Source organism: Engraulis encrasicolus, chromosome 6, assembly GCF_034702125.1.
Source record: "Engraulis encrasicolus isolate BLACKSEA-1 chromosome 6, IST_EnEncr_1.0, whole genome shotgun sequence".
NCBI classification, from domain to species: domain Eukaryota; kingdom Metazoa; phylum Chordata; class Actinopteri; order Clupeiformes; family Engraulidae; genus Engraulis; species Engraulis encrasicolus.
The window spans coordinates 13,555,648-13,575,198 of NC_085862.1; the positions used below are offsets into that span (position 1 = coordinate 13,555,648).

Genomic DNA, 19,551 nt, shown 5'->3' on the forward strand with positions numbered 1-19,551 from the left:
GTATTTATTGGACACTTGAGTAAAAAACAATTATCCTACATAGGCCTAAATGAGAAATAAGAGAGATAGGGTTAACAGATGATAAATAGTTTATATTTGCTAGTCACATCCATTACATTGAATTGGGATTTCTACATCATTAGAATAATTAATATCTTCAAAACATAGTGTACTGATTATACTAAAACTAATGGAATATGTAGTTGTCAATAAAGGATTAAGCATTGCAAAATCTGCACAAGTTGGTTGTTGAGGGGGAAAGGACTTGGTTTAGAGCACAACAGAAAATGCGTTGCAGCGGAAAAAAGATAGGCCTAGATAGTGGATGTCATGTGCATGTTAATTCATGAATCATAGACACGGATGCGCAAGTGAATGTCATTTCAGAATTCAAATGTTTAGGCTACTGTAACAACACGCGACACGACATGCTGTTGGTGTTTTCATTCGCTATCTCATGGACCGGGGGACACCAAGCAGCTACTTAGGCTACTTTGCTTAGTGACAGAAGTGCTTCTAATACCAACACAATAATAAAGATTCAAGATTCAAGATTCAAGATTAGTTTATTACGTCTTATTATAGGTTTGAAGCCTATAAAGAGTAAACATTGTTGTGTTTTTCTTGTGTCCTCAAAAAGATTTTAAAAATAAAAATAAAAAAGAGGGGGGGGGTGGAAAAAGTGCATAGAAAGTGCCTTGTTGTCTTCAGCATGAATTCATTTTTTTTTTAAATAAAGAAGGATTTGTGAAGGATATTTCCAACAGTTGTCTGTTTCACGAAAAACACAGTAGTAACTAGCAAGTTTTCATTATGTACTAGTGTCCACAGAAATCAAGGTGTGAACGAGCAGAATCAATTTTTGGTCTTTTTGCGCGCTCTGCTGACGAAAACGTGTAATGCAGTCAATAAGAGTAACTGTACACGTCATCACATCACTGCGCATGTTCACTCAGGACTAGTTGTTCGACGACAAGACATGCAAGTTTCTTCCCTGCAGTGTTTGGAAGGTAAGACTATTGTTTACCGTATATCTTTAAGGCAGTTTGTGGTTATACATACTGGATTATAAGGCAACATGTTGTTAAAGATGTTAAGTAAGTTAATCAGTAGATCATACATAGACACTAGATGTTGTGTAGAAGAACAGAAGTAGGATAGTAGCAGCGTATTAGTCGACTGGTCAACTCGAATCATGGACGACATGTTTGGTCCCCACGGCTAGCATTCAGTGTACCCCCATGAGCAGCATGCCTTCAGAATCGCTGGAATTAAAATATAAATATTGGTTCATATATCAGCAAACTTCGGTTTTAGTATTAATCGAGATATCAACATACGAACACAAACGTTAACAACCTCGTTCGTATAGAAGGAGTTTGCTTAAAAGAGGGTTCGTAGCCGTGGCAGATGGACACTCCCAACTGAGATCGCTCCCGGATGTGTAGTCCCAGGTGTTTCTATCACTCCCGGAAGTGCAGTCCCACCCGATTATATTTCACGTATCATCATACACTGCCAAATACAAGCAAGTTAGGGTTAGGGTTAGGGTTAGAGACAAAAAACTAACATCAAAAAGATAACTCTTCGTTATGGCGGTGGGATCGATAGTCTGGCTAGTGGGAGCGAGCCGACAGGGGAGCGTCCTGCGTTGGGAGCGACAATCAGGGAATCTTTGTAGCACAGTAGGCTACATGCTCCGTGTTGCCTTCCGTGTTGCTGTTGTCGTAGGTAGGGCCAACGTGAAAGTCGATATTTAAGTAATGTATAGAAATAATATTCACAACAATGGTCAAGTTCATGTGCAGGGACCCTGGTGACCCTTGCAGCGAAGTTGTTAATATACGTGTGTAATAGGATAAAGGTCTACGTTGGCCAACGCTAGTTTACATTGCTTAGGTTGCGTAATCCAAAATGTTGTTTTCATGGATACTGTACTTTTTAGAAGAATTGCATATTATTTTTTTGGAGAATTGCCTAGATGTTATAATCCTCATTGCAGTTGGGTCAAAATTTGATGAATTCCGCTTTTATGCAAGTAGGATTATTGATATCGGTGGTCTCACCATGGTGTCGCCGCCGCCATTGTTGCACAACATTACATCAAACGCCGAAAGTTAAGAGTTTGGGATATCATGGTGATATCGGTAATATGGTGATATTGGTGACGCAGATAACAGTAGACATGCGGATATGACTTGCGGTTGGTCACACGTTGTACAGCTTAAAGTATTGTGTCAAAATAGGAGAGGAAATTGTTTAGAAATGTCTGCATACCGTCTGGAATAATACTGCCTATTTCCTGGCGGCAGAGCAAGTGGTGTTAAACAAACGTCCCTCGCGCTTCCACGTTTTACATAATCAGATGGAATTATATTTCTTGTGCTCTTTTCAGAGGGTTGGCATGCTGTTATTTGTTTGGCGGGGAAAGTTGCACATTGTAGCAGTATGGCCATGATGAATAGGCCTACTATGCATTTAATTATTTGAAAGTATATTTAAAAAGATGGTTTTGTAATGACCTCATAGACAGTAATGTGTGGTAGAGGATAGTTTTCCCCTGTTGCTAAAATAATGCAACAACTACTAGTACTATTGGTAATTATAATATTATGATCATGCTTTTTATTGTATAGTTACAATAGGCCTAATGGTTATAAAATAAATTCCTACTGTATTTCATCCTACTGCTACTGCTTAATAATTGCAATAAACGATGTTATCATATCAAGTAACTAATTGAATTACTAACTTTTGTTTCTCTTTTGCAGTGTTTTGCCATTTGGGATAAAAAGGTAACAATTATTTATGATATTACCTGTGAAAATGTTTGCATTATGATTTTCTTATTCAGTATTGTTCGAGTATGTTACTTATTGTCATTGTTGATCAAAATGGCACTACTGCAGCAATTTTGTTAGTAGGGACGATGGGTCACTGGCAGTGGCAGCTGGTAGTTTGTCAAACAGGGGAGGCTGGTTAATTTTAATATGTTTAGATTGCAAAAAAGGTGGTGGTGGTGGGAGGGGGGGGGGGGTGGAGTTAATTTTGACCATCTTACATTGGTCTTGAGCAAATAATGGCCCAAAACACAGTACACGACTCTTGTTGAAACTCATTTGTTGGAAAGCTGGTGTTTTTACTAGGCCAATGGTTCTTAATGACTATCATTTCAATGCAGCTCGTTGTGAGGGTTTTGCAGCAGTGTGTTTTGGAATAAGCATAGGGACGTCCAAAAGGGAGATGGTGCCACTGTCACAATATATTGTATTAACATTACCCCCCTTATATTGATAAAAAAATGTTATGGTGACAATACTGTCATTACCGTTTGACTGTATACGTGACTTAACAAAATATTTTGTTATCATTAGCTTTGCTGCATAATATGTGATTGTCTGAGTTTGGCGGCTGTTTGTTTGTTATCCGTGGGTGCACAGTTTTCCATTTGGGGGGGGGGAGAGAGAATCTTTAATTCATTACTAGACATGGCCAACAGTAGGTAACAGCTTCCTTATCATGGAAAGGTCAATATTAGGCATTGCTCTGTTATGCTGCTTGATTTTCATTTTCTCCTCATTAGTTTGTAGGATTTTTGAGAGAATTTCATCCACGATACTTGGCAGTTTGCATGCACATCTTTCTTGCAAATAGTTTTGTCAAAAGTAGGTTACCTAAAATTTTGCAATTGCAAGATTAAAAAGGTAGTGCATGATTGTATTTGTTACACTATGTTTACAAGAATATGTACACAAAATTGGAATATACTACTTCTTCACTGGTTACCACAACCAGACTTCTCAGATCACATATTTGCATGGCTTAAGTACAAGATGGAGCGTAAGGCTTGTCTTGTCCCTTCTCTCTTCCCTACTCTTGTCTTCCCTACTCCTAGAAAGACTTAGTCTACGGAAGTAAAAAGATATTTGGGCTATAACCATTAAATGTTTCGCATTTTACAATTGAATGAGCACATATTCACATATGCCATTAGGCCAGTCAAACTGGACTTGCTGGCGTTGTCATGAGGGGAAAAACTTCAAGCAGGTGTTGGGTAAATTGTGGAATCTTATAATTGATTGATTTCATTTTTAAGCTGAACACATGCATATTTATGAAACTGGGTTTGAAATAGCTGTTATAGGCAGCTAAATCATTAATCAACACAATATTGGTATACAGCAAGGCGGAACAATTGCACACAGGGCCACAGAGCAAACCATGTATAGAACCCCTTTGTACAGTCTGTTGTTACAATAAGGCCCCTGAACACCAATACAGGAGGGCACTGGGTCTCGGGGCAAATGCCCTGCTTTTCCCCCTTATAGCTCAGCCCTTGGTATACAGCATTGGTAAACATTAACAATGTTCTTAGTAAGGAGACTTGCTGTTGTATTCTTAAAGGAATGTCTTATTGTCAGTGCTCATTTGTTTAGAAGGTGCAGGATTCATTTTGTTTGTTGATGTACGCCCAAGCGTGCAAGTCAAGTAAAGCTTTCCACAAAAATGACCTGAAGTGCGTGGATGTGTTTTTTAGTACAGAAGCTCCTGCTTGTTAAACACTACTGTGTCTGTATCTGTTTTGTGTGTTGCTATAGAACTTAAGCGGGTCATGCCACACACACACACACACACACACCAATGAACATGTTATACAATCATACAAGATGCATTCATTTTTAAAAGAATTGTATGAATCTTTTCAACATAGGCTGTGTGTCAGACTTGTAATTCAGTGATATTCTAGAGCTTGCTTACATCACAAAGGTTAGTGATTTCTGTATACAGGTGATGCTATTGAAAACTGTGGTATAATTGTATGGTGCATTTCTGTGTTTACAACAGATGCCTCGTCGCAATAAAAAGTCTCAAGCTGCGAAAAGGCGCTATGTTCCATTGGACTTGCATGCAGAAGGGCACCGACTGCCAAAGACCCAGAAGTCTTTTGCCAATGTTGTGGTATGTTATAAAACATGTAGTTATATCTTTATTCTTACTATGAAACATTGTTAAATACTAAATATTTGTAGTTGGTGGTAAATGTAACAACCAACTTATTGTAAAATGACCATGCACTATTTTGAATTAAGTCCTAGCCTTAGTTTTGTTGAGTTTTAAGTTAGAGCCTTCCTCACCTGTTTTTCTTTTCTTTTCTTTTTTTGATGCTTATTCTGGATTGGATATATGGATTTTGTCCTTAGTAGATTAGAAGGGTTGTGTATGAGCATGTCCAAATATGTTTGTAGCTATCTGAAACATTGTTTGCAACATGTGCATTTCACAGTGTTCATTGGTATTCACTTATATTTCATTTTTTATGTAAAACATGGCTCCATACATTTCATGTCAAAGTTTGACTTGTCAGCCCATCATGTAATGGGAGAAACACCTTAACGGTATGCAAATCCCTGCAGTCAAGCATTCTGACTGAAATAAGGGCACGCATATTATGCGCAGTCACGTTGTGTGGCCCTTCTGCTGGGGATGGAGCTTTGTTGTTGAAATTGTTGAAGTTTGTGTGTGTTTGTGTGTGTTTGTGTGTGTTTGTGTGTGTGTGTGTGTGTGTGTAAGAGTGAGTACATGTGTGTGTGCGCATATGTGTATTTGAAGAGGCTGTACCATTCTGTTATAGTACTACCATTGACAGTAAATAGAATGGACGCCAAATCAACGCTATTTTGCCATTCAACGCTTTGAAGCCAGATTTGGGAACATTCCAACTTACATTCCACCTTAGCAACGCCAAACGCAGGTGCTGATTGGACGTTTAATATCTCTCTAAAATAAAACATCACCACAAAAAATCACCACCCTGGTAAGTTGGAGAGCAAGGGGACCTACTAGTTGAGCGAAAAATGATCCCCCTGGAGTGGCATTTAAGGGAGATACAGGGTTTTATGTCTCTCATAGGAATGAATTGGATTTGGCCATTTTTTGGTCTTTTTGGGTCCAACCTTGGCTCCAACTTGGCTTCAACAATGAAATAGAATTTTGGCCTCCATTCTATTTACTCTCAATGAGTACTACTTGTGATTTGGTGTGGAATGTTGCCTCCTCTCTATTCCATGACAACTCAACCCAACTCCCCCTTACGCACACACACACGCTCGCACGCTCGCACGCACGCACGCACGCACTTGGTAGGAAATGCTGGTGAACACTGGACTTCTTATTGAGCTGCATACTTTTTAAAACTGATGTTTAGGGTGTTTTTAAAGAACATATTTGGACATGCGCTCATAGACAAAGAGAATGCAGCAAACACTAAATAAAACAATGAGGGGAACTGTTACTTTTTTTAGACAACTCAGAAAAGGGGCTTAATGTATAAAATTGTTGTTTAAGGAGGTAGATGATATTTTTACTGCCACTAGTTCTTTCCTCTATTTTTGGCGAGTGATGTGTGTGTGTGTGTGTGTGTGCGTGTGTGTGTGTGTGTGTGTGTGTGTGTGTGTGTGTGTGTGTGTGTGTGTGTGTGTGTATTAATTGATTGAATAATCTTCCAGAATAAAACAAGTGTACAAGTGTAATATACGTTTGCCTAATAGGTTATATCAGTGGATCTAAAACTAAGTTGGCACTCCCTTTTGGACTTCAAAATTGTAGCCCCCCCCCCCCCTTGCGATATTATCAGATTAATGGAAAATGTAACAAAATTGCTAGACTTTCCATTAATAGTAGCTGCTAATATTGCTAGAAATCAACGACACAGCAAATACATCTATTAACCATACAAGTGAATACAAGTTCCTTTTTATTTGTAACCCCCCTAAGTACTTCCGGGACCCCTCTAGGAATTCTGACCCCCAGATTTGGAAACACTGGGTTACATGATGGTGTTATTGGTAGTTTGTTGTGTGTTGATGTGTTTATTCATTCTCTAATGCTTGCGTTTGTCCAGCAGAGGGCAGAAGTGGACTTAGTGCTGCTTTGTAGTTTTCAAATGTGCATAGATTGCATATATTTTCAACATTCAATTATTTTACTCTGATTACATGATTTTTTTTTTTGCTTTTTACAGAAACCTGTTGAGAGACCACAGTCCACAGATGATGTTGAAAGCAGACAGCGGTTTTCAGAGGCCCCGCTGTCTGCTGAAGTTTTGCAGACCTCTGAAACGGTGGCGCTGCCGACTCAGCCTGCATCTTTGTCCCTCTGTGACACCTCTATCTCACCTGACATAACTGATTTTTCTATCTTTCCTATCCTTCACAACAACAAAGCAAGCAAAAGCACTTTGCATTCTCGTTCAAACAAACACAGTGATTCTGTCAACAAGTCTGTGCTCTCAAACAAACTCAATCAAGGTCATTTGACTTCAATTACTCAACCTCTAAACAATCCTCAAACAGCTATGCAAGTTACTGACAACTATGTGAAAGCTCTACATTCTTCCTTTATTCAGTCTGTTGACCTTGCAGATAATCGTGTCCTAACAGGATCCTTTCATCAAGGTGATGCTCGTTTTGGCGATGCAGCTGAAAGACAATGTGGACCAACCAGCCTGGTTGCAGCTTTGAAATGTAAAATTAAGAATGTGTTGACCTGGGATTGTGCTGATGTAAATGATGTTGTTGTACATGGAACTTCACTGTATAACTGTCTGAAAAATGCCAACAAAATTAAAGATATAAATCAACGTCGTTCCTATCTGTCTGTGACTGAATTGCCTAATAATCACCATGTGTGGAATACAGAGTTTTCAATAAGATATGGTGAATCTTTTACTGGTGCTATTGACCTTGACAATGATAATGGTTTGTCTGACTTGATCATGCCACTTGATGTAGCTTTGCAACGGACTCTACTGGACAATGATGCAGCTGTGGTAACCATTCGTACTAGTACATTCGCTGTTGTAAAGCAAGGGTCATGGTTTGCATTTTTCGACTCTCATGGAAGAAAGGTAAACAAGCAAGGACGGCTGGCAAGTTCTGTTTCGTTTTTTAGTTCTATAAACAGCCTTTACAGCTATGTAGTTGAACTAGGACGATCATTCAAACTTTCACTACCAGATGATGACAATGAAGTTCTCTTTGAAGTGACTGGTGTTGATGTTATGACGATTCCACATGACGACGTAGCCAATGACATTGAGGGTGTTGCAAACTGTTCATATGAATGTAGCACAGCTAACTTCACTTCCATTCCTAGTGAGGTTTTTAAAAATGAAACAAAATCTACAAGGGCAGAACAAGAAGTGATTGATATACACATTGATGCTGACGATGTTATGATTGCAAATATATCTGACAGATCTGGGTCAATCAAAAATGCAGGCCTAAATGTTAAAACCCAGTATGAGAACACAAGCAAGCGAAAGTATGATGCAATGAGTGTCCCTGACAAAGTAGGCCTACCTGTATTCGTGACAGAGGCAGAACTAGATGTGATTGTTTTACCAATTGATGATGATGATGTTATGATTACAAATATATCTAGCATACCAGAAAAGCCACATGAGGATTTAGATGTTAAACCTCAGTATGAGAACACAAACAAACGCAAGTCTGCAGCAGTGATGGCCCCTGATGGAGTATTCATAACTAGCGTGACCAATGAACAAAGATCGTTTACCCCTTTAACTAGGCAAGATCAGGACACTTTATGTACGCTTTTGGAATTACCTAAAACTATGTGCAATCCCATACCATCCAGAATTGTTCAGGTCAGTGATATTGGGTCTCCGTGTAAAATGAGAAATATTAAACCAGACGGTAATTGCTTCTATCGTAGCCTTGCATTCAGCATTTGTGGGGATGAGGAAAGACATTTGAAAATCAGAAGGGCTGCTGTGAAACACCTACAACACAACAGTTTACACTTTGAAAGGTATTTGAGAGATCAGTACACTTCTGTTGGAGATTATGTGGAACAATCTAGAATTTTTTATTCAGGTTCGTGGGCTACAGAAATTGACATCTTTGCTGCCGCCAGCTTCTTACAATGTGAAATAATGACCTACAATAATGACAGATGGAATTCTCATGATTTTTCAAAGTCATTGTCAAATAGGCCTATAGGCATACATGGTCGCATCTATTTGGTAAACCAGTCAGGAAACCATTTTGATGCTGTGTTGTGCGTGAAAAACAAGCGAAACAGAATGTGTGCTGGAATGTGTTGTCAGCGTGAGGAGCGCACTCGGCCGCAGCGAAAGCGAAAGTTGAACCAATCAGAAAGAGATGCAGAGAGAAAGCGGCAGCGTTATCAAAATGATAACAGCTACAGAAAAACAAAACTTGCAAAAGATCAGGAAAAGTACCACAAAGACGAAGGTATGAAACAGAAAAAACGTCAACATTCTCGTGACAACTTTTTAAAGAAATATCAGACAAACCCAGAGTTTCGTGAGCGTGTATTTCTCAGCTGTCAAAAGAGAAACAAAACCATTCAGACTTCAAAAGCAGCATATTTTCAAAGAAAATACAAAAATGACACAACATTTAGAAATGTTAGACGTCAGTACTCAAAAGTTACATATCACACGAACCAAACATTTCAAAATGCTGTGAGAAATTATAGTCATGTTAAGTATCAGACCAATAAAAAGTTTAACACTGCTGTGCGAAATTATAGCCACGTTAAGTATCAGACCAATAAAAAGTTTAACACTGCTGTTCGTGATTACAGTAGGCACAAATACAACGCAAACCTAATTTTCCAAAAGAAAATTAAACAATACAACAAAACAAAGTACCAGGAAAATGAAAAAATACGCTTATCTAAAATCAACACACGTATCAATAAATACAAAAATTCAAAGCAAAAACAAAGAGACATTGATTGTGCAATTGATTCTTTTCGAAAGAATGTAAGCCGTGGACCGGAGCATGTTTGCTCTTGTTGTCACAGATTGCTTTTTAGAAGGCAAGTCATTGAATGTAAACCCCAAAACTATGCAAACAAACGACCTGAAGTTGCTAAGATGGCTAAAAGATGCATAACAACACAATATTTGCATGTTTGTGACTGTGACTGTCAGACTGAATGTTACTTGGCTGAAAGCCCTGCTACAAAATTGTGGATCTGTCACACTTGTCATCAGAAGATACTTTCAGGCACACTTCCACAAGAAAGCGTTACCAACAACTTGGAATTACATGAAATTCCTCCAGAGTTGAAATGTTTGAATTCTTTAGAACAGCATCTAATAGCCAAAAACATATGCTTTATGAAGTTGCTGTGTTTACCAAGAGGGCGTCAACGAGGTTGTCATGGACCCTGTGTTTGTGTTCCTATAAATTCTCAAACCGTGACAAACGTTCTACCAAGAGATGAAAGTGATGACAAGATGATCAGAATAAAATTAAAAAGAAAAATAAGCTACAAAAATTTTTATGAATTCCAATTTGTACACACAGAAAGAGTCAGAAATGCGTTGAGATATTTAATAAAGAACAACTTTTGGTATGATGATGTCATTTTGAATGATCAGTGGTTGAACTCGTTGGATGGTGCTGACCACGAAAACGATGAAACAGATGATAAAGACAATGTCGAAAACAGTGATGATGAGGAGCATGACAATGAGGAAAAAGAGGAAGAATTGACCTACATTAAAGATCAGTCGGGACTAGTTTCAGACACATCATTACAACCGATTGACATTGGATCTGAAATAGTTGATCAGCATTTTCAAGACATACTAAGTATGGCACCTGCTGAAGGCAACAGTCCAGTTAGTTTACTATCTGATAAAACCAATGAAAGCAAGTGTTTTCCTGTCTTGTATCCTCTAGGCGGGCCTACGTTTCATTCTGAAAGAGAATCGAAAATAACTCTTTCAAGGTACTTGAATACACGTTTACTGAATGCTGATGGACGGTTTGCACGGAACACTGATTTTCTTTTTTACGCTCAATACATTTCAGAAGTAAATCAAGTGCAAAATAGCATTTCAATTGCATTACGCAAAGGCTCGCAGAAAGACGTGTCACCAGAGACCTTGCTGAACTCTGACTCACTCAAAACATTGTTGCATAACAATGAGGGTTACAAATTTTTGCGTGGCATTCGTGGAACACCCCCATATTGGATGTCTGTGCAGAAAGATTTATTTGCGATGATAAGACAGCTGTCTATACCAACATTTTTTGCGTCATTTCCGTTCTGCAGATTTAAGATGGCCGGATTTTCTGTCAAGTCTGCAAAGGGCAGAGGGAAAGGAAGCAAATGTTGCAGATCTTGATTGGTCAGACAAAACCAAGTTGGTCCGTTCAAACCCTGTTACAACAGCACGCCTCTTTGACGAACGTTGGCACTCTTTTTTGAAAGATGTAATCCTGTCACCAGCTGAACCAATAGGAAAAATAATCGATCATTTCTATCGTGTCGAATTTCAACAGCGCGGGAGTCCTCATATACACGCTTTATTCTGGGTGGCAAACGCACCGAAAATTGACACACACAGTGACGCTGAAGTGACAGCTTTCATTGACAAATATATCACATGTCAACTTCCAACAGACAAAGACTCTGAGCTTTATGAAACCGTTAACAGTGTACAGAAACACAGCACCAGGCATTCCAAGACGTGTCGCAAAAAGAACACTGTGTGTAGGTTTCACTTTCCACGGCCCCCGTCACAAAAAACATTCATTACAAGAAGTGTAAGTTCAGAGGATGCTGATGAAACTAAACGTGCTAGTGATATCATCAACACAGTCAGAGCTGCATTAACTTCACCAGATTTTGATTTCAAGTCAACAGCTGCATTTTTTCAATCTCTGGGAATTGAGCAAAGTGTATTTGAATGGGCATACAATATGTGGACCACAAAGAAAAGCATTGTAATGAAACGAAATCCTTCAGACATTTGGGTGAACCAATACAATAAACACTTACTTCGAGCTTGGCAAGGCAACATGGATATTCAGTTTGTCACAGATGCACATTCTGCTGCTGTATACATACTATCATATGTCACAAAAGGAGAAATGGAACCAGGTTTGCTCTTACAACGTACTCAAATGGAAGCGTTAAATGGCAATGTGGATGCAAAAGCAGCATTTCGGCAGCTTGGAAGTGTTTATCTCCACAACAGAGAAGTGTCAGCTCAAGAGGCAGTGTATCGCTTAACACAAATGCACTTGAAAGAATGCTCTCGTGATGTACAATTCATTCCTGTTGGTGAAAATCCTATGAGGATGAGTTTACCCTTGCATATGCTACAAGCCCAAGCTCAGCAGATGACTGAAAATAATGAAAACATTTGGATGACCAATATTGTTGAACGTTATACCAACAGGCCTCAGTCAGAGGAAATGAAAACTTTATGCCTGGCAACTTTTTGTAGTGAATACAGAGTGCTTTCAAAATCTGAGGTTTTCAAAAACAAAGCATCACAGACAATAATTGAGTTAAACAACAACTTTGGATTTCTGAAAAAACGAACCCAGTCACAACCTGCTGTTGTAAGATATCCACGGTTTTCTCCAACAAAAGATCCAGAAAAATATTATCATTCATTGTTACAATTGTTTTTGCCACACTATGAAACCCTTCACCTCAAGCCACCTCCTTTCGAAACATATGAACATTTTTACAACAATGGTGCAGTTAAATGTGGTAGTGATGTTCAAATTGTCAAGTCAATTGTGGATGACAACAAAGCTCTGTTTGAAAAAGACAGCGATGAGCTTGATAAAGCTGAACAATTGTTGCAAACTGACATTGATCTCACAGATGCGTGGGCTATTTTAGCTCCAGAAGCGGAAGATGAAAGGCTGCATTGTTTGCAACTTATGAAAGACAAAGTTGTTGAAGATGAAAATGACGATGACATAGCAGCTAATATCCCTGATTTGAGGGCCAACCCACAAACTGTGTACTCCTTGGAAACTAATCATGTTACAATGCCAAGACAAGATGCATTGGATTTATTACGATCATTAAATCAGGAACAGTCTGCAGTCTTTTACTCAGTTCGCAACTGGTGTTTGCAGAAACGTTTTGGAAAAAACCCTGAACCATTACGCTTGTTCCTTACTGGTGGTGCTGGTGTTGGCAAAAGTCATTTGATAAAAGCCATACATTATGAAAGTACAAGGTTGTTACAAGATGATGAACATCCAGACGAACTACCTGTCATTTTAACAGCGCCTACAGGAGTAGCAGCTTACAATATTCGTGCATCAACAATACACAACACCTTTTCAATTAACGCAAATGCAACTCTGCCTTATCAACCCCTTGGTGATGAAAAAGTGAACTGCTTACGCAACAAAATGAGGAATTTGCAAATTTTGATCATTGATGAGATCTCAATGGTGGATCACAAGCTTTTATCTTACATCAGCGGAAGATTAAGACAGATAAAACAGACAAAAGATTACTCATTGTTCGGAAAAATTTCGGTTATCTGTGTTGGGGATTTTTACCAACTCAAACCTGTGAAAGGGACACCACTCTATGCTGACAACAGAGGAGTTAATCTGTGGGAAAACAATTTTGAAATTGTTGAACTGACCACTGTTGTTAGACAACAAAATGCTACGTTTGCAGAGACACTGAATCGCCTCAGAGTGCGTAAAAAAACACAAGCTCTCAATAGTCGTGATGTGCGCACATTGAAACAACGTGAAATTGAAGATGACCATTCGATCTTGCATATATATGCAACAAATGCAGAAGTGCAAGAATATAATGTCAAAAAATTGAACGACACATGTCCAGATGTAATCCAGATATTGGCCCAAGATTTTCAGCGAAATCCTAAAACCGGAAGAATGGAAAAGATGGCTGGCTTTCACACCAAAGTTTTTAATTCGTGTTTGCCTAAATGTGTCCAAGTTGGTATCGGAGCGCGTATTTTGCTCTTGAAGAACTTAAATGTGCAAGACGGGCTCATGAACGGAGCGGCGGGAGTGATAGTAAATATTATAGACGGTGATGATGATAACGATCTTCCAAAAGCCATTTATGTTGAATTTGATGACCCTAACGTTGGAAGGATTCAGCGAGCTCAATCAAACAGACAATCTGAACGTTCAACTGAATTGCAAGTACAAGAAGACCAAATTAGTAACAATGGTGGAGTGCGAAGACAATATCCTATTGGTTTGGCATGGGCTGTGACTGTCCACAAGTGTCAGGGCCTTACAGTTGAAAGGGCATTTGTATCTTTACGCAAGATATTTGCAGCTGGCCAGGCATACGTTGCCTTAAGTCGTGTAAAAAATCTCGAAGGACTGATCATTGACGAACTCAAAGACTCTGCTATATACTGTGATGAGAAAGTTCAAGCAGCCATGGAAAACATGCCAAAATTCAACCGTGGAAAATCAATCTCTAATGATGAAAACACCGGATGTCGAATTGCACTACATAATGTTCAAAGTCTAAAAGCCCACATTAAGGACATTGAAGCTCATGGAACATTGATGAAAGCTGATTGCATTTGTTTAACGGAGACATGGCTAAATGCAAACTCTCAAGACATACCACAACTTCCAGGATTTACCTTCCAACACAATCCAAGAATAAACTGCTATGATGAGTCTGAAGCTGTTTTTGCACAGTTGAAACAAAAGAAAGGAGGTGGAGTTGGCATTTATTGCGGTGACAAACTTGATGTGCAGGTATCACTTCCACAGACATGCAATTTGGAGTGCCTATATTTTGAAATACCACATGTAAATGTCATTGCTGCTGTTTTATACAGGCCCAGGTCTTATGCCATCAGTGTATTTAGACAGCAGCTGCTGCAGGTCATACATGAAGTTGAAAAATACCCTGGGAAAAAGTTAATCATGGGCGACCTTAATGAAGATATCTTTGTATCATCTACGATTGCAAACTTACTTGATCAGTATGGATACAAACAATGCGTGGAAACATTCACTTCNGAAAAAAATACNTTAATAGATCATGTTTATTCTAAAGGTGCAGAAAATATTGTTGTTGAGGTTGTACCAACTTACTTAAGTTTTCATGAAGCGATTCTCATTTCCCTCCATTAGTTTTTAATGAATTACTTAAGTTTTCATGAAGTGATTATCTTACACCAATAACTCCTTTTTGCACTTTTGGGACTGACCTATTCATTTTACAAGTATTATAAACGACCCTTTAGGCAAACCAGAACCTGGTCAGGTAGGTGCCCATGGCAACCTATTACGTTGGCATATTTCCATAAAATTCCTAAAATCATAATACTCATAAAATCTTTGGTTACACAGTCACTTATGTAGGTGTGCATGGAAAGGTCATGGTGGGTGGGTAAATGGGTGGGTGGAGGCAAGGGATATTCTATTATCTAAAACTTCTTTGCAGAAATGCCCATACACTTTGCATTTAAAAATCTGGAAAACATATCAATTTTGTTTTTTAATTTACTTACTATATTAATATTATGATAACAATGTTTCCATTCAATAGTGACAATTTGGGTCATTCCATGAACTTGATATCACCTTGGCTTTTCGTTTATTGCATTGATTTTCATTTTCTTTCTTTAACAGTGACAATATTGGTCATTCCATGAAGTTGATATCACCTCTCCTATGTATTGATTTACTTTTACATTTATTTACAACTGGCAAACTGTTGTTTAACATGTCCGTTCCTATATCAACTGAATTTTAAAGTGTTGTACCTTTCTTTCTTTTAACTGTGTTGTACTTGTTTGGGTAATTAACTACACTAAAGAGGACATTGTTCAATATGAATTGACTGCTGCTGTGCAATTATGACTGGTTCATGGAATTACGCAGCATTCTACTCTTGTGCTTGATATGGAAATTAGGACCCAAGACTGAGTCATGAGCTACACCAGTCATTCATGGAATTAAATACCCCATTCTACGTGCCTCTCTACTGTGGGTAGAAAAGCTGAGACTGAATTATGAACTGCACCAAACAGTCTTTCATGGAATAAATCCTCCATCCCACTCGCCTCTTTGCTGTGGGACTTAACACCGGAACCTGAATCATGAACTTCATCAGGAGTTAGGACCCTCAGACAAGCACTGCACCAAATAGTCATTCCTGGAATATATCTCCATTCTACCCGCCTTTTTTTGTTTTTTTTTACTGTGGGTATAACACCTGGGACTGAATCATGAACTGCACCAAACAGATTTCCAGATTCCTCTCACATCTCTTTTTTGTGGAAATGAAGACCTGAACATTGACACATCATCATCACATCTCTGCAACTCTGCAGCACTGTAAATGTCAAATGTACTATACGTGCATATCACCCTTGTGACTTGTGACTGTGATCAAATCAAAAAACCCTAATGATTGTGGGTAATGGGTAAGTGCGAGCAGTCATAAGAAAGCGGTGAGCAGTCATGGGTAAGCGTTTTTGGAGTCAGACTTATAGCCCAAAGGTTGCTGGTTCGACTCAATGCGCCAGGTTGGTGGTGGGAGTAATTAACCAGTGCTCTCTCCATTCTCCTCTATGACTGAGGTACCCTGAGCATGGTATGGTCCTGCCGCACTGCTCCCTTTCAGGTGCCATTAGGGGCTGCCCCCTTGCATGGTTAGGTATACAAATTTCATTGTGTGCAGTGTTCATTTGTGTGCTGACAATGACAATGGGAGTTGGAGTTTCCCAGTAGGCTATCACTTCCCTACACATGCTCTATGATATCTTTACCTACAATCCTATCTTGATCTCCTGATCCTGTAAATCTCATCCATGCTTCAAGTCCTGTGAAGCCTGCAACTCTTTGAACATTCTTACAAGTCCTAAGGAACCTGCAGCTCTTTGAACGAGGGGTGACAATCTTTCACAAGGCCACCTTCCATGCAGTTGGTTCCAGATTATATAATCAACTACCCAAAATGCACTGGTTGTTTACAGTTTGTTGGCTTTGTTTTATGTTTTCCTTAATTTTAATTGTTTGGTATTGATTTCATGGAATGACCCAATTAATGCATGATGACACACACACACACATGAATATTTCTAATATATTCTTTGACGTTACAATAGATTAAACAATCAACTGTAATATTGTTATGTTTTATTATCATATCATATATAATGTTGTGTTTTGCATTTCCAAATAAATATGAAGACAGAATCCACCACGTAATGTGATTATTGTAGTGTGACTATTTCATTCATTACAGAATAAATACACTGACATATACCTAGGGTGAATTCAGGTAAATTGGACCTCTGTGGACCGTTTTTATAAGCAAAAGAGGCCACTAAAGGATTGGGGTGGAACCTTAATTTTTTTTGTGAGTAATCATAATTTTGTCTATAAGGCAAGTGCCAAATTTGAGCATTTTCCTACATAAGATTCTATGGGATAACTAAACATCTCATAGGAGGAAAACATGGACCTGTTAGCATTTACACTAATTGCAGCACCTGTGCCGGACCAAACCTCACCAATTTGTGTGTGCATCCCTTGAAAAGCACTGATAATGTGCCAAATGTCTGTTTTTTCCTACGAACACATCTATGGGCTGCCATAGACACCTCATAGCACAAAAAATCAAAATGGCGGAATTTCTCTTCTGGTTGCAGTAAACTTGCCAAAGTCGCCACACCAACAAAAGGAAATGCAGCACCCCCGTTAGCCAAAATCTTGCCAATGTTGGTGTGCATTCCTTGGAGATGAGTGTGATCATGTGAACCAAGCTTAGTTTGAATTCCTTAAAGGGCTGCCGAGATATAAGCACACTTCTTGTTACCTGTTGGTGGCACTAGAGAGTTTGAGCTCAGTGGGGTTGTTGAGAAGGACACATCTGAGAGGGGGTAATGCTTTATTATTTGCAATTGGGTGGCCATCAGTTTATTTATTTTTTTAATGTTAAAGGGAATGTTGTTAGGCTTATGATGAGGTCAAGACGGCGTTGAGAGTTTTATGATGAGGTTAAGGGGGTGTTTGTTCAAAAAAGGGTGAGAACCACTGGGCAAGGGAATACATGGGAAAAGAGAGGATGGGATAGAAGCGTAGTTGTGGGATAAGGTGGTTAAGGACCTTATGCCTCAGTGAATAAATATAGTGCAGGTGCTTTTTGAACGTAGCCAAAATTCCACAGTTCTACTCTTCACAAGCCGGAGTACTACGTCACAGTCTAGACTGCAGAACACAAAGATTCAGGGAAGTAACCTAGTGTAAAGGTGCAGTATTCTCTCTCTCTCTCTCTCTCTCCCTGGGCTCTCTCTCTCTCTCTCTCTCTCTCTCTCTCTCTGCCTGTTGTATATACCATGTGTATTTTGGAATGTTCATGTGGGCCTTGTGTGTATTTATAAAAATTCCCAACATCACCCCCCATAACCCTGATCATTACCACCTGAAAATTAACTTACCACCATTACAGATTGACCAAAGCCCCTTATCTAAACACCATTTTCTCTACAGAGAGACACAGAGAGTGTGTGTGTGTGAGAGAGAGAAAGAGAGCAGAGAGAGATATCAAATTTTACTTCTTATAAATAATAATGTGTTTCTCATATGTAATTGTGCATTTACTATTTATATACAGAAATGATGCTTATAAACTTAAACTTTAATTTACTTTCAATACTGCTTTTACCCCAGTTGTATACTGCTACAAACCACGTGTAATGGTAATTTCACAATAAACATAGAAATATTCGTTTAATTAAATACATAGTCAGTAGGAGGAACTGACAATATAGAGAGAGAGACAGACAGACAGACAGACAGACAGACAGACAGACAAACCGAGACAGTACTGCTACTTGCTACCTACTGCTACACTGCTATGTTCTCTCTCACAGTAGTGCTTCTTCCTCCATATGTGTCTGTGTGTATGTGTTCTCTCTCACAGTAGTGCTTCTTCCTCCCTATGTGTGTGTGTGTGTGTCTGTGTGTGTCTGTGTGTGTGTGTGTGTTTGTTTGCTGCTCTGTCTGGGGGTTAGCACACACACATGTAACACGACACCTTGCGCGTGTGTCTCCTCTGTGTATGTGTGCTAAGCACACACACACATGCTTAAGTGTGTGTCACTAACTGACCCTTCTGTGGCCCCGTGTCGAGCCAGAAGATGGAGAATCAGACATTCCAAAATGTTCCTCCATGAACAACACAATTTTTAATGGCTGTTGTGAGCAGATAGTTTTTTCAATCTTTACGAAAATCCATACCTGGGTGCAACATAGTGTGAAGATGACCTGTGTACCAATATTTTGAAAATTGGGAGTACGGTTCAAAAGCTACAGGCAAAAATGTAGCTAAAATTTTGACCTGTTGGTGGCGCTACAGAGTTTGAGCTGGGGATATGATTTTTGTTGTGATAGGTCCTGGGATGGACTACTATGTGTGTACAAATTCCCAGCCTAATTCGACAAACGGTTGCTGAGATATGACCTCACTTCCTGTTTTGCCACTTTTACGACAATTTTGATTGGCTGTCACGGCTAAACGATAAAAGATATCCAATATTCCTTGAGACCCCATGTGTAGCTCAGTCCAGAGATACTATATACCAAGTTTCGGGCGAATTGGTCGAAAATTTTGGGAGTAGTAGCATTTTTATTGAATTTCACACAATTCAAAATGGCGGAAAAACTATTCTGGCGGAAAATGACGTCATAGGGTGCGTTGGATTCGTCT

The 19,551-nt window shown here is 39.0% G+C and overlaps 2 protein-coding genes across 5 annotated transcripts in view; both read left to right on the plus strand.

The window, feature by feature from the left end:
• Window positions 1-19,551, plus strand: part of pde4cb (phosphodiesterase 4C, cAMP-specific b) — a 191,699-nt gene that overhangs the window by 95,014 nt on the left and 77,134 nt on the right. The window lies entirely within an intron of this gene.
• Window positions 848-12,648, plus strand: LOC134450733 (uncharacterized). The gene is made up of 4 exons (XM_063200680.1): window positions 848-1,010; window positions 2,772-2,795; window positions 4,846-4,959; window positions 7,022-12,648. The coding sequence occupies exons 3-4, from the start codon at window positions 4,846-4,848 to the stop codon at window positions 11,189-11,191; spliced, it is 4,284 nt and encodes a 1,427-aa protein (XP_063056750.1). The 5' UTR covers window positions 848-1,010; window positions 2,772-2,795; the 3' UTR covers window positions 11,192-12,648.